The 14,309-nt window shown below is 40.8% G+C and overlaps 2 protein-coding genes across 6 annotated transcripts in view; one reads left to right on the top strand and one right to left on the bottom strand.

Annotated features, from left to right (window-relative positions):
- The first annotated feature begins 514 nt into the window (after positions 1 to 514).
- LOC121734394 (titin-like) lies at positions 515 to 11,364 on the top strand. 3 transcript variants are annotated; one of them, XM_042124992.1, is made up of 6 exons: positions 515 to 573; positions 671 to 945; positions 4,440 to 4,516; positions 4,755 to 4,934; positions 5,060 to 5,106; positions 5,195 to 11,364. In XM_042124992.1, exons 2-6 carry the CDS (start codon positions 773 to 775, stop codon positions 10,688 to 10,690), a joined length of 5,973 nt encoding a protein of 1,990 aa, XP_041980926.1. In that variant the 5' UTR covers positions 515 to 573; positions 671 to 772; the 3' UTR covers positions 10,691 to 11,364. The 3 variants fall into 3 exon arrangements, with proteins under 3 accessions (XP_041980926.1, XP_041980927.1, XP_041980928.1); XM_042124993.1 differs by having other exon boundaries at positions 523 to 945; positions 5,195 to 7,328; positions 7,464 to 11,364; XM_042124994.1 differs by lacking the exons at positions 515 to 573; positions 671 to 945; positions 4,440 to 4,516 and having other exon boundaries at positions 4,761 to 4,933; positions 5,058 to 5,106.
- Positions 11,365 to 11,604: 240 nt separating this feature from the next.
- Positions 11,605 to 14,309, bottom strand: part of LOC121734395 (synaptic vesicle glycoprotein 2B-like) — a 49,463-nt gene continuing 46,758 nt past the window's right edge. For all 3 annotated transcript variants that reach the window (XM_042124995.1, XM_042124997.1, XM_042124996.1), the window contains exon 12: positions 11,605 to 12,352. In XM_042124995.1, the coding sequence (XP_041980929.1) occupies positions 12,169 to 12,352 (184 nt within the window). In that variant the 3' untranslated portion in view covers positions 11,605 to 12,168. The remainder of the gene's footprint in view (positions 12,353 to 14,309) is intronic.

Below are 14,309 nucleotides of genomic sequence, written 5' to 3'. Positions count from 1 at the left end.
ATAGCCGAACAAAACCGGTGATCCACGAAGCACTTAGATTAATAAATATTAGTACATACTAGCTAGTATTTACGTAGTTTATACTTTATGTAGCAATTTAATTAAACTATGGCTATTTCCGTATCCATTCGGCCCGCCATGCCCCGGGGCAGTTCTAGATGCCAAAAACGCTATTAATTGACAAGAAAATGAATTGGAAATTAATAATAATATCCAACGGTAAATCACCTAGTTGTGGCAAACATCTCTAGAAATATGCTATAAAAAATAAAGTACACTTTTCTGATATGGCAACATTAATTAATTTTTTTAGTTTGGTACTGCGCGCTGACGCTGAACTTATGTGCATTTCCGGTAATCTTGTAATAACTTTTATTGCTGAAATAAAATATTAACTGCATTTTAATAAATATAATGTATTCAGTATTTTCCCCCTTAATTTTGAAAATTAATAATGTTTCAAGTAACTTTTATTTTGTGGTTGAGTATTTCTAATTTGATACAATATTCAGTTCTGCCAACCGTAGTATCTTATGAAATAATTTCCTACGCAGTCGGTGAATTTATTTACAAGTACTATTTTGCAACTTGTTTGACAATAAAGAAACACAATATAACACCTTTATTTCTAGGATCTCTGTTACACAAGTTACTGTAACAATATTGTCAGTTTTTAGGGCGGTCGTCCATGTTATGGTAACAGGCACCAGGCAACCTATAGTGGCTATAGAATAAAATATGGTAGTGCGTGTCGTCTAAGCATACAGTGGTGATGTGTGAAGAAAGCGAAATCACTTATTTGGACGGTGATGTGGTGTGGGTCAAACTCGGGTCTTGCTGGTGGCCCGGGGAGGTCGTGGGTCCGGATAAGTTGCCACCCGACCTCCTGGCATCATTCAAAAAGCCACCTATTGCTGTCGTGAAGTTTTACCAGGAGGACACATAGTAAGTTGTAAACACTATCCCAACTTTTGTTATAAACTAAAGCAGTGCCTAAAATTCTTATGAATAAATTACAGTCTATGTGAAATTAATATTTATTGCCAATGCTCTGTTTAATGTTGGTTTCAATAATGTCGGTCAATCCTTGTTAGATCCAGTCTAGGTCCTAACAAACAGCAATGGTATTACAATACCTATTGTTATCAATTTTATATATCAATGTTCTATTGCTGAATAGCTTTGTTCAGTTCTATTTGGATGGACTATTGTCAATGGAAGAGTAGCTCTTAAGTATAGCTTAGTTTTTAAAGAAGAAATAGTAGAACAAGATGTCATCAAGTTTCTTGGAGGTTTTGTTACTTCTTTTCAATAAGAAAAACAGTATAGTCCTCACAAATACCACCCGGCCATTTAACCCATCAACCCCTAAGCGGCAGACGGCTGCCGCATAACAATTTAAAATCTATTGTGTCTGTGATAGCCACAATGGAGATGTTAATATTTAGCAGAGCCTAATTTTGCCTTTAAATAACAATAGGTACTGATAAGAACCTAATGGGATGAATTATGCAATATTTTATTTTCATGTATTAATAAGTACCATGCTAAATTGAAAAAAATCTTATTTTTTTGTTAGCTAGCGATTTGTGCAAATATAAGTAATATAGATAATCTCAGATTTTTCAGAAGTAAAAGCACTATAATTATGTAAGGACATAATATGGGCCAGGTCCCATAGTGTTTTAAATAAAATAGGTCCAATAGTTTTGGAAAGTAATTCTGCAAACAAAAATATATTTGTTTGAATAGAGCAATGTTATGTTATTACTAGATGACGCCTGCAACTCATTTGTTTATTGCACTGGAATCGTAAATTTTTCATTCAGACAAGGCCACACGCAGTGACTGCTCGTCGTCTCTTGCATACATCAAACTGCTGACACTGGCACATTCACACATACATCGTCCCTACAAATAAAACACCCTATTTACAAAATTGGGAGTTTGTTAACTGAGGGTGTTGCCAGCTTATAATGAAGCGTGGGGAATGGAGCATTATTATCGAGGATAAAAAATGTGAAAGCCTGGTACTGTTGAGAGCATGAAACGCTACAGGAAGTCTTAGCCTTGATGACAATTGTGATAAAAATGGTTCCTTTATCAATATCAATGTATAATACTTTACTACATTTGATCTCTATTCTTGTTGTTAACGCTATGACTGTAAGGCATCTTGCCTCTAAATATTTATATGCACAACAGTTTGAATTTCAATATCACTTCTCACATATGAATCCATTATGTATGAGATAAATTTGCCTCCATTTGATTATGGTGTTAACATGTTGGTTGATTCTGCAAAATAATCATAAAATAATACAGTTTAACCCATCAACTCCCAAGCAGCAACCAGGTGTTGTTGAAAATCTACTGTGTCTGGGATTCTTACGATCGAGGTATTACATCACAGAAAATGCTCTTTTAAAACGAACAGCCAATTTATTTGTGTTCTGATTGGTCAAAATTCTAAAAATAGTTTTTAAGCAAGAGAATATACTATTTCACTTTGTATTACAAGATTAAAGAAGGATCTTAGCTGTAATAATCCTAGATAAAAATATCAGAATTGCAGTAATTGTCAAACATAATTGCTGTGGACACAACGATAATGATGGCAGCGATATTTAGGAAGTTAAATCGCCACATGTACGGTCTCTTTGACTATTATGTTTATAAGTTAAAATAATACGCGAACGAAAAACTTTGTATCCCTTTTTACGAAAAATTGGGAAACGTAGGTGCATGAAATTTTGCACAGTTATAGTTTATATGGTAAAGGAGTGCATCGAGCTAATATTATTTTGAAATTATGCTTGTATCATACATTTTTTTAACAAATAAAACATTACACACACTACAACACACACACATGAGAAATGACAGATTTTTGAGTGACAAGCCTATACATACGAATTATACTCTTTTATTTATGGTTGAAGTCTGTTGACAACAAGTTGACAAATTGAAAATGGATTATAGTTTTATCTATTGAATTTAAGATACTATTAGACAATGCTTTGGAGACAATTATTCTATACGTGGGAGAGCCATGCTTCGGCACGAATGGGCCGGCTCGACCGGACAAATACCACGTTCTCACAGAAAACCGGCGTGAAACAGCGCTTGCGCTGTGTTTCGCCGAGTGAGTGAGTTTACCGGAGGCCCAATCCCCTACCTAATTCCCTTCCCTACCCTCCCCTTTTCTCTTCCCTTCCCATCCCTACCCTCCCCTATTAACCTATTCCCTCTTAAAATGCCGACAACGCACCTGCAGCTCTTCTGATGCTGCGAGTGTCCATGGGCGACGGAAGTTGCTTTCCATCAGGTGACCCATTTGCTTGTTTGCCCCCTAAAAATATTTTCAATGCATTGTCAGAACAATGCATAAGGATATTAATTAGGAACAGATGTTTGTCTAATAAACTAGCTAAATGGAATTTTAGAATCATTATTTTAAATAAGTTAATTTTTGTATATCTAATAACAGAGTTCTTTTAAGCTATTTAGTTACAAAAAATGGTTAGATCATAATTTTAACTTACTAGTCATAAACAGACAATAATTATGTTATTATAAGATAAATTTTAGCCTGGACTAAAAATTATAATACATTTTATTTTGAAATTACAAACTGTATGAGAATTTTGTTTATGTAAGGTCAAATTTGTTGGGAATTTATGCTTTCTTGTTCAATTCCAAGGATTTTTTAATAATAATATCATGCTTAAAAATATTAAAATGCTTTTAATATCTATCATAATATTATCAATCTGGCTCTGTGCTAAATATCAAATAATTTTGACCAAAAAAGTATATTAGTCAATTAGACTAATATAAATTGAAACGCATATTGTATAATATTCCTCTGAAGATTTTGTGACCCTCTTTTTTTTATGAAATATGGGGGCAAACGAGCAAACGGGTCACCTGATGGAAAGCAACAACCGGCGCCCATGGACACTCCCAGCATCAGAAGAGCTGCAGGTGCGTTGCCGGCCTTTTAAGAGGGAATAGGATAATAGAGGAGGGTAGGGGTGGGAAGGGAAGGGAATAGGGGAGGGTAAAGAAGGGGATTGGGCCTCCGGTAAACTCACTCACTCGGCGAAACACAGCGCAAGCGCTGTTTCACGACGGTTTTCTGTGAGAATGTGGTATTTCTCCGGTTGAGCCGGCCCATTCGTGCCGAAGCATGGCTCTCCCACGTATTAAAGCATTGAACCACTTATCTACCATGTCATATCATGTAGTTTTATTTTATTTGAATTTTTGCTAGGGTTTCCTTCCTTGGAAGTTGTATAGACAAAGAAAAGTGTATGAAATTAATATTTAAATCAATATCAATATTGAAAATATTTTAGCTACGAGTGTTTCATTACTTACCGACAGAGCACTGATGATCTAGGTTTTTCCTTAATTTTTTAAAATTTTCTTTTCAGTGAATATGTCAAGAACCATAACTCCATATTTAAGTACAACTGTAGCCGCAAAAATGAATTTATCAAAAAAGGAATGTGTAAGTAGTTTTTTCATTTCAGAATCTTTGATTGAGTTTTAGGATTAGGAAATTGTGAAAATTTGAAAGTAATTTTTACAATAATTATTATAAAAAAGCTTGTGATAAACATTATAATTTTTGTAATAGTAATCATTTGTGACTTGTGCGGCTTGTAACTTACAATACATCAATGTACTTACATTAATCAAATACTATAATTATAACTATGTATATCAAGATTTTTATATTTTTCTAGATATGTATAGAAACAAAAAGGGCAACATGGAGAAGTTTCCTGATGATGTGGTCAGAGCCGAGGTTGCAGTTGACGGAGACAAAGATATATTAACTCGTGAAGAATTTCAAGAAGAGAAGAAAGAAAGCTATGCAGGGCTATTCGGAGATCCTAAGAAAAATTATGACACTGCCAAAAAAGGTAATTGCAAGATACATTGCATTTTATAGAACTATTTGAGCTGTGCGAATATTTTGTTTAAACATTGTTGTTTGCAGTGGCTTTCAACTTTAAAAATTCACACATCATTTTCTTTTTAATTTCAGGAAAAAGCAGTAAAGGACGAGTGTCTGAAACTACACCAATACACAGGGTATGTTTATATGATCATAGTATCCATTTTCTAATATGTATTTGACAAAAACTGTAGTATGCTAATTATAACATCGATATTGTTGCAGCTACGACATAAAAGCGACTACAAAGTACACATTCTGGTGCAAAATACAAAGTCTCCGCGACAATCAACAGAAACAGCTCCATCACCGTCTACAAGTCGCGCCGGCTCTGAACCGTTGGACTCCACACCACAACAAGAGTCCAAACCACAGAGCGAAGAAAAACCTGTTAACAGCACACCCATTGCGTCCACCCCGGGGACGTATGCATGCCACTCCTGCAATTTTATAACAACTAGATTAAATGTCCTGATCATGCATAATAAATCACACAGCTCCACATTCTCAGCATATACTCCATCACCGATGTCTTTTAAAAAGAAGCCTGTAGCCAAATCTCCTAAAGCATCACCGGATCCTACGGCCACGCCTAAATCGCGAAAACCAAAGCAACAAAATGTTGAAAAAGCCACTAAGAAGCAAGCTAAGAAGCGTGTCGCAGAGCCGGCACCAGCCGACCCCGAAGTTAAGAAATCTAAAACAGATGTTGAGATAAAAAGCAGCCTGTTGGCTGATTGGGATGATGCAGAAGAAGAATCTAATGATGAGTCCTCGACAGCTATGGCCGGCTCCCCAGAAATACCAGTTGCTTCAGAATCTCCTGCAATTCCTACTGAAGCTGAACTGCCTAGCGCGCAAGTCCCCGAGGAAGAAGTACCTCCAAAAGCTGAAACCCACGATGAGCAGTCCACTGCACCCGAAAAGCCGGAACTTTCAAACGATGCCAAGTATGATTTTTGTGAAGACGAAGATTGGCCTGTTGAAACAGATGTCGGGCGAAAGATTCCTCGCGTCAAAAATCCTTCAAAACGGAAAGAAGACTCAAAAAGTCTCAGTATTGATGATGATGAAATGGCTAAAGAAGTTGCTGAGCTTTTGAGTAAATCGACCCTACCAGAGCTTCCGGCAATACCGGAAACATTTAAAGAGGAGGAAAATTTTCCCGAGCCTTCGATAGTAAAGTCACCAGATAAACAAGTTGAAAAAGTTCAGCCTCCGATAGCTGAAACAAAAGGTCCAAGTGAAACGCCACCTACAAAAACTATATTCAAAACGAAGACGTTTTTTCGGAGTAGACATTCTCGAAGCCAAGATGCAATAGGAAAGTATGTTGCGGAACAGCTGAATGCAGCAGAAAGATTAGACATGTCAGAAAATGACATTAACGGTGCTGATATCACGTCACTAATTGAACCAAGGATTTCGCCGCCAGTAGAACATGTTAAAGTTGCCCGATTAGCTCCAAAAATACAACTTAAGAAAATGAAAGCTGAGGCTGCGCAATTGCTTGAAAGGGAAAAATATAATAATAGCCACATGATTAAAGAGCAATCAGTCTTAGATAGTTCAATTGTTTTAGAAACTGTAGAAAAACCAAGTCAAGCGGCAGAAGAACCTGCGAAAACAATGAACGAAGAGAATATTTTATGTGAAAATAAAAATACAGTAAACAAAAATGTACAATTGGATACAACTGAAATAATAGAAGACAACAGAAAAGCATGTGAAATTGAGTTTGAGAGTGTTGACAATAAAGTTAAAGATATAACTGAAAAAGAAATTGTAAAAGCAGATAATATTGAAGATAAAAGTGAAAAAGTACTTGAACAGATTACAGATGTACCAGAAAACATTACTAGTAATGATAAAGATAACACTACTTTGGTTACAATAACAGAACCTATGGAAGTAATTAAACCGTTTATGAGTGAGTCTACTGCCTCAGCAGTAGATGCTTTATTGAGTGTATCAAGAGAGACTGATAGAGTAACTAAAGTAATAAGCGATGACCCGCCGGAAGATTTATTTGAAGATGACAATAAAGACAGCAAGCCTTTTTGTGTTTCTAATGGAATAAATGAAAATCATCATGAAAATGATGTACCTGAAAGTATGGATATATGTCCAGAGGTGCATTTAAAGGAAAATATTGCGAATGATAATATAATTAACGTGGAAGACAATAGCAAGGTCAAAAACCTGTCAACAGGAGATGAAGAAATAACAAAAGACACGTCAGTTCCAACATTAGAAGATTCATCCTTTAACAAGGACAAAACAGATACTGTATTAGAAAATAATGATACTATAGCAGCTGAAAAAGATACTGAATTAGAAAATATTGATACAGTAGTAGCAGAAATAGACAACGGTACGATTGAGAATAATTTATCGACTGAAATAGATAAAGACAATGGTACGGTTGAGGATAATTTATCGACTGAAACAGATAAAGACAACGGTACGATTGAGGATAATTTATCGACTGAAACAGATAAAGACAACGGTACGATTGAGAATAATTTATCGACCGAAAATGTGCCATCAGAGTCTGATTTACAAGTCGCACAAGCTTTGATTAATTTACCTTCCACTAATTCTGTTCGCAGTAAACTGGTGATGGACTCTAAAATTATTTCACCAAAAAACAAACCCGAATCGTACACACTTCTTAACACCATTTTAGACGAGGGATTTAAAAGCGCTAAGGATCGTCAAACAATTTTAACGAACACAGTCAGTGCAGTGGTGCTTCCAGACGGTGAAATTTCGCCCAATACTGAAACACTATCTAGTCGTTTTGAAACTGAACAAGAGAAGTCTGAAAATTTAAATGCCGCGCAGTCGTTAGTGCAAATGTCAGAATCTATCGATCATAAAATGAACGTCAAAGAGATCAACATTTTAAAAGATGAAATAATGAAACCAATTTCCACATCACTCGCACAAGTAAAAACGAGTCAAAAAGTAGACCATGTGACGTCAACTACGACTGAAATAACCAGCCAACCTGCTGTAAGTAAAAGCATATTAAGTAACACAAATTCTCCTAAACTACTTAAAATGTTAGAGGAACCGGCTCTCCAAAAAATTGCGCCTGCAAAGAATCCCGTCACTAAGCATGTCATAGTTTCGGGAAATGATAAGATTCTTAATTTTGATATTGGAAAATCGTTAAAAAATAAAACGACCAAACAGAAGATCATAATTCGTCGTGCTGCGCCGTCGAAGACGCTACTCAATAATGTGACAGAAAGTCCTTCGTCACATAAAATAATACTAACACCCAGTAACAAATCACAGGAAGGTAATTCTGTGACATATTCTATTAAACCCGCACCAGTCTCACCCGACTCTAACGCTATTGTATATCAACAAAAAATTCGCAAGATCTCAAAACCGGTATCAAAATTACAAAAAATTAAGCCCCAGGTGCTACCAAAAATTGAACCTAAAATTTTATCATCTCCAATGAAAGATACGAAAGTCGATGCAGACAAAATGAATACAGATGCGATGTTCGATATCAATTCGATGCCAGTCGTGTTATCGGACGATATATTAACGCCCGAATCGATAGAAAAGATGCCAATTGTCATGTCAGATGGAAATATCATATCGACTACGAGCAACCCTACCAAAGTCATCAAAAAGCAAGTAACCAGCGTCCGTGAAAATGTTTACCTCAGTCCCACTCCCAAGACCGAGACGAAAACGCTTCTAGTGAATTCCGTTACCGAAACAAAAGTGACGTCGACACCTAACATACTCTCAAAGTCCTCAAAAATTCGAGGGACGAAGCCCCTGCTGGTGATAGACAAAACGGGAAAACAGAAGCTCGTAATGCCCAAATCTGAGCCCCAAGTGAAAGAAGTAAAGTCGACCACTCTCCTACAACCCGCACCGCAGTCGCCGAAGACAGAGAAATTTATAATATTACCGACGACTAGCGCCCAGCGCCCCGTCGTCCGAACGCAAAAAATCGTTATCGACCCGCAGACTCGAAAAGCTCACGTTTTGGTGGGCAAGGGGCCGGAAGCCGCTCCGAACGTCGTCGACAACAAACCCGTCTCGGCGAAGTTGATATCCTCCGCAGCGGAGACCAACTCCTCCGGCAACACCGTCATGATCATCACCAACGCCCAGGGCGCCCAGTCGAGGATCGTCCTCACGTCGGAGCACGAGAAGATCCTGTTCCCCAACAAGCAGCAGCCGAACGTCACGCAGCTGAAGAAAATAGTTCACCGAATATCCCCCAACAACGGCGCGGCGCCGAAGCAGCCCATTGCCGTCGCGCCGTCCCCGAAAACCGCGCCGAGAATCGTGCAGAAACAGAAGGGCACCGTCATCACTTCGAAGGGCCAACTGATCGCGGGCGGCCGAGCTCCCGCTCCGACGCCGAACATAGCGCCCGCACCCGCGCCGCTACCGGAGATACGTCCGGCGGCGCCGAAGCGAATCATCGCCGCCGAGCCCAAGAAACTCGTTCAGACTATTCAGAAAAATTCATCGGAGCCGCTGATATTCCTGCAGCAGAAGAACGGCTCGGTGATGCAGCTGACGGTGGCGCAGTTCGAGCACCTCCAGAGGACGGGCCAAATCGTGCAGAAGGCCCCGCCTCCACCTCCGCAGGAGAAGATCGTAGTTCAAAAGTCCATAACCATCAAGCCGCCCGACAAGCCGGCGTCGCCGGTTCCGAAGCCGCGGGCCAGGCGGCAGGTCGCCGAGACCGCCCCGGCCGCCAAGAGACCCAAACACGAGCAGCAGCCCATCGCGCCGGGGCGACCCGTCATCACGCAGATGCCCTCCCTGGCGCCGCTCACCGGCACGATAGCCCCGGCCGCCGCGCTCGGGTCGAGCTCGGCGGTCGGCGGGGCGGGCGACAACTTCGGCGAGCTGGACAACTTTGAGGAACTGCTTCCGTCGACCACGATAGCGCGCCAGCCGGAGCTCGTGCCCGCCCCGCCGGTACCGGCTCCCGCCCCCGCCCCCGTCCCCGCCCCCGCCCCCGCGCCCGCGCCCGCCGTGCACGTCGACGGCCAGCTACTGGCGATCCCCGGGGAGAACTTCGGCGGCCCGCCCGGCTCCTTCTACCTGTGCGTCGAGGACAACGGCACCCTCACCCGAATCGACAACCGGCCGCTCGTCCTCGAGGACAACCAGCTGGTGCCGATAGCGGACGCGGTGGCCGCGCCGCAGCCCGAGCGCCGGGACATCCTCGAGGCGGCGCTGGCCAACAGCGACGTGTTCCACGCGGAGCCGCGCGACGAGGCGCCCGACTTCCGCGACCTCAACGCCAACGTGTCGGTGCACTGCCGCGTGTCGGAGACGAGCACGACGCTCAACCAGCCTATAATGACGCCGGTGGAGGTGCCGTCCAAGATCGGGGGCTCGCCGGCGGCGACGGCCAGCCTGGAGGCGGGGCTCGCCGTCATCGGCGTGACGCCGCAGACCGTGCCCACCTCGCTCGAGCTGCCGATCACGGTGACGGACCCGCGGATAGCGCCGCGGACGACGGACCCGCTCGGCAACGGCGGGTACGGCGCGCTACTGGCGTCGCCCACCACGGGCATGACGTTCGTAACGACGGACGAGGTGCAGGTGTCGGCGGCGCCCATCTCCATGCCGCTGCTGACAGACGACGACGAGCTCGGCAAGTCCATGCCCATCCTGACCGACGCGCCGCTGCCCGCAGCCGATCTGGCGCACACCAGTTAAAAGAGGCCCCCTCTCCCCTGAACTATTTATTCGTAAAGCGTATAAGAATATTTATGTCTCCTGATGTGCAATAGGCTAACCGCTAAGGGATCCTTGTGCCAGTGTGTACTTTGAGTACGACGAGGCGAAGCATCCGGAAAGTGAAGTTTTTAATGACAGAGTTTTATGTTATGGAGCGGGCGGCGAGCGTTCAAAACGCTCGATGTGAAAATTGTGTAAATAACTATTTTAAATAGCGTCTACGCGTGTCGAGCGAAGTCGAGGCGCTCACGACACGATTGTATGTACATTTATATATTTTAATTATGATACCGTTGGGTCGTCGATGTAAAATATAAATCTCTAAGTATATTATGATATTTTTATATCTTTAATGAAATTTTTCGATATCACAATTGCGTACGAACACGTTTTGTACTCGAAATTGATTTTGATTGTTATTTAGAGGGTACCGTTTGATTTTCATGTTACTATGTATTATGTTGAACTATTAAGCTATAAGATATGTTGTGTAACTCTCGATAGTCGGTAGTGTTAACGTTAAGCGCAATGTTGGTGTCGAGGCACAGGTCGTTTGTCGGTCTATCTCACAATCTAGCGTGGACCGAGAGAATTGACTTCTAGTAGTGAACGTCTGTGTAGCGTAAGGTTTTTAATAAATTAAAAAAATCTTATTAAATGCTTTTTATTCGTATATCGCTTATAATATTAAGGAAATATATTTTCTTATATGGCAATGCAAAAAATATTTCTAAATTTGCAACAGTTTTAATCGTTTAACAATAAAAGCGGGCGTTTGCGCCCTTACATAATATTCAAATATAAATTCGTGGTAACAACACTATTTGAATTTCAACTAATTTCGCTTAACCTATAATACTTCGGATAAAGTTGGGGTGATTTAAACATTTTCGACTAACGTTCTAGTCTCAATTCAATCGCATTTAAATGTAACTTATCTATAAAAGTATCTTACAAAATTTTATAAACAAAATATCTACAGCGATTCGATTTCCTTCGGCGGACCCCTACAGTCAAAACAGAAATGTATGGCGACAATAAAAATATAGCTTTAATTATTTACAATTGGTTTGTAGTTCAAAATAACATTAGAACACAGAAGCTAATTGACAAAAACTTAAGTTATACATTTTTGGGTCCGCATCAATAAACTGCTCTCACCGCTGGGATTATGTTCAAGATCAACTATTTACTAGCACGCAACTGTGCTGTTTAACTTGAGAGGCTGTTTTTTAAGTTAACTTGATTTATAGTGTTACAAGTTCTTGATATCTAATTAACAATTTATGTCCGCCTGACTGGAAGTGTATTAAAATCGGTTTTGAGTACCATCATCATCACCGAAGTTTGGCGGTCAGCATTTTAAATTTCTTCCGGTCTTGGGCTTTAATTTTGGGTAGCTTAAGTTGAGAGCGGTTTATCAACACGGTTTCGGACTACTCAGGGGCGGATATCGGTTACGTGAGGGCCTGTCGTGTGGTGTTGGGTAACATTAGGCACATTAGGCCACCGCCGGCGAGCAGGGCCGCAACTATGAATGTGGGCGCCGGGCAGTACGTGTCCAGGAGCGTAGCTATCACCACGTTGCCTATGATGCCGCCCAGACGAGCCGCCACCATAGATACTGCGACACCGGTAGCTCTGTAAGTTGAGGTTTAAATGTTAGGATTGAATAAGAAACAACGACTATAACTCCACTTAGATTCATTTTAAAAATAAGGAGAGCTTAGTAGAATACTAGATACCAATTGAAGACGCAGTGGAAACCGTGCGATTTTCAGTTCTAAGGGCCAGGCCACAACAGTGCGTTGCGGCGTCGCAGACGCGATGTAGCAAGATTTCCGATGACATTTTTGCGTTGTGACAACCACTGACCTCCATTATACAAGTACGCTGGACTTATGATACCCTTTGAAATGACAGCAATTTTTTTGTGCCTATTTGAAGCGGAATCAGCGCCCCAATGCGGGGGGAAGAGAACTAAATCTGATGTAAAAATTATGGAGTGTAGATGGAGGAGAACTATCTCTGTATGTAAAAAGTGTCCGCTGAAATGCGTTAAATTAGGGTGGCGCTACAGTAGCAACAGGGTAAATTTTAAATCATTTAGCAGCTTTTATTTCAGCTATTTTAGGTTATATTTTTCAAAATATATTGGTAATAACCCAGTAATTCTGTGACTCGGCTATTCGGCTAACTTCAATTTATATTTTGTCACCAACGGCTACATTCATTCCATACCCTTTGCTGCAGCTAGCGCCACTCTTGGAAGATTTATCAACTGTTATTTACTGCGTACAGCTGGACACTTTCGAATATCCCCCATATAAGATAGTTTTCCTCCATCTATCCTCCATAGTAAAAATGACGTTTGAAAGTCGCCATATTGGCGCTGATAGCAGTAGTGGGAGTACTTGGAGCTAATACTAGTTTCTACAACCAATAGCTATTAAGTGGCCATTTGCAAGTTACGTCAGATTTAGTTCTCTTCCCCCGCATTGGGGGCGCTGATTCCGCTTCAAATAGGCACAAAAAACATTTGAGTATCTATGATACCCAACTGTTTTTTGTTGAGGTAGTCTAGCGTACTTGTATAGGCAATGGAGGTCAGTGGTGACAACGCATCGCATTTCTGTGCCATGTTGTTTTTGCGATGCGACGCCGCAACGCAGTGTTGTGGCCTGTCCCTAACCCTTACGTTTTAACGCACACGTGAAAAAAGTAACATTTAACGTGCAAAGATATTATTCAAAGTTAAAATTAAACTAAACAGCGCGATTTCTGCTGTGAGATGTATTTTTAAGTTTCAATTTAGATAAAAACTAGCGGTGCCCCGCGGTGTTACCCGCGATTTATTAGGTAAACTAAATTGTCTATTAATAGGTAAATAGTTATTGGTAATTAGAGACAAAATGAATTGAGTTTGATCATCGGAAACATCAATTTTTGATGACTGAGGGATGGAAGTTGATTAACTTGTCATATGCTATTGTTTTTAACTGACTTCCAAAACGAAGGAGATAAAAATATATGTTTTATGTTCAGATGTGATTTTTTCATGATTTATGATTAACTTCGCTGTCTGTGAAACGATTTCCAACATTTCGCAGTGTAAAGGACTGTGAAACGAAGGACGGGACGGACGGGCGGCATATCTATACTAATATTATACCTAAACCTGAAGAGTTTGTTGTTTGAGCAGGCGACAGGGTGAAAGCCTATTAATCAATTTAAAAAATGAACATAACACCTGCTCCGTTCCGGAAGTCGGTTAAAAATGTAGACCATGTGTTAATACAGGATATCAGCTAGCGGCTTGTAAATTTTTGTCGAAATCGGCTCAAAAACAGCAGAGTAGTCGTTGAACAAAAAAAAAATCAAATGAAAACGATCATAACATCTTACTTTCGGCTTTATAATATTAGTAGGAAGTAGGATTACTCAGTTTGTTTCTAAAAAGGATAATTAAAACTCAGCACCAATGACGCGATACCATTTCGTCAAAAGCAACAGTTCCAGGAGGGGGGGGGGGGGGGGGAGGTTTGGGGGGGCGCAGCCCCCCCAAGCAGACGACAGGGCGAAAGCCTATTAATCAATT

The sequence above is a fragment of the Aricia agestis genome, chromosome 15, assembly GCF_905147365.1.
Source record: "Aricia agestis chromosome 15, ilAriAges1.1, whole genome shotgun sequence".
In the NCBI taxonomy this organism is placed as follows: Eukaryota; Metazoa; Arthropoda; class Insecta; order Lepidoptera; family Lycaenidae; genus Aricia; species Aricia agestis.
The sequence above is the reverse complement of the archived record's forward strand: the minus strand, read 5'-3'. Positions and strand labels throughout refer to the sequence as shown.

Bases quoted from the DNA above. Each gene is read 5' to 3' on its own strand.
- LOC121734394 (XM_042124992.1), top strand. From the start codon at position 773: ATGTGTGAAGAAAGCGAAATCACTTATTTGGACGGTGATGTGGTGTGG. The intron at 4,517-4,754 runs GTAAGTAGTTTT...ATATTTTTCTAG, and splicing joins ATTTATCAAAAAAGGAATGT to ATATGTATAGAAACAAAAAG. The intron at 5,107-5,194 runs GTATGTTTATAT...ATATTGTTGCAG, and splicing joins AAACTACACCAATACACAGG to CTACGACATAAAAGCGACTA.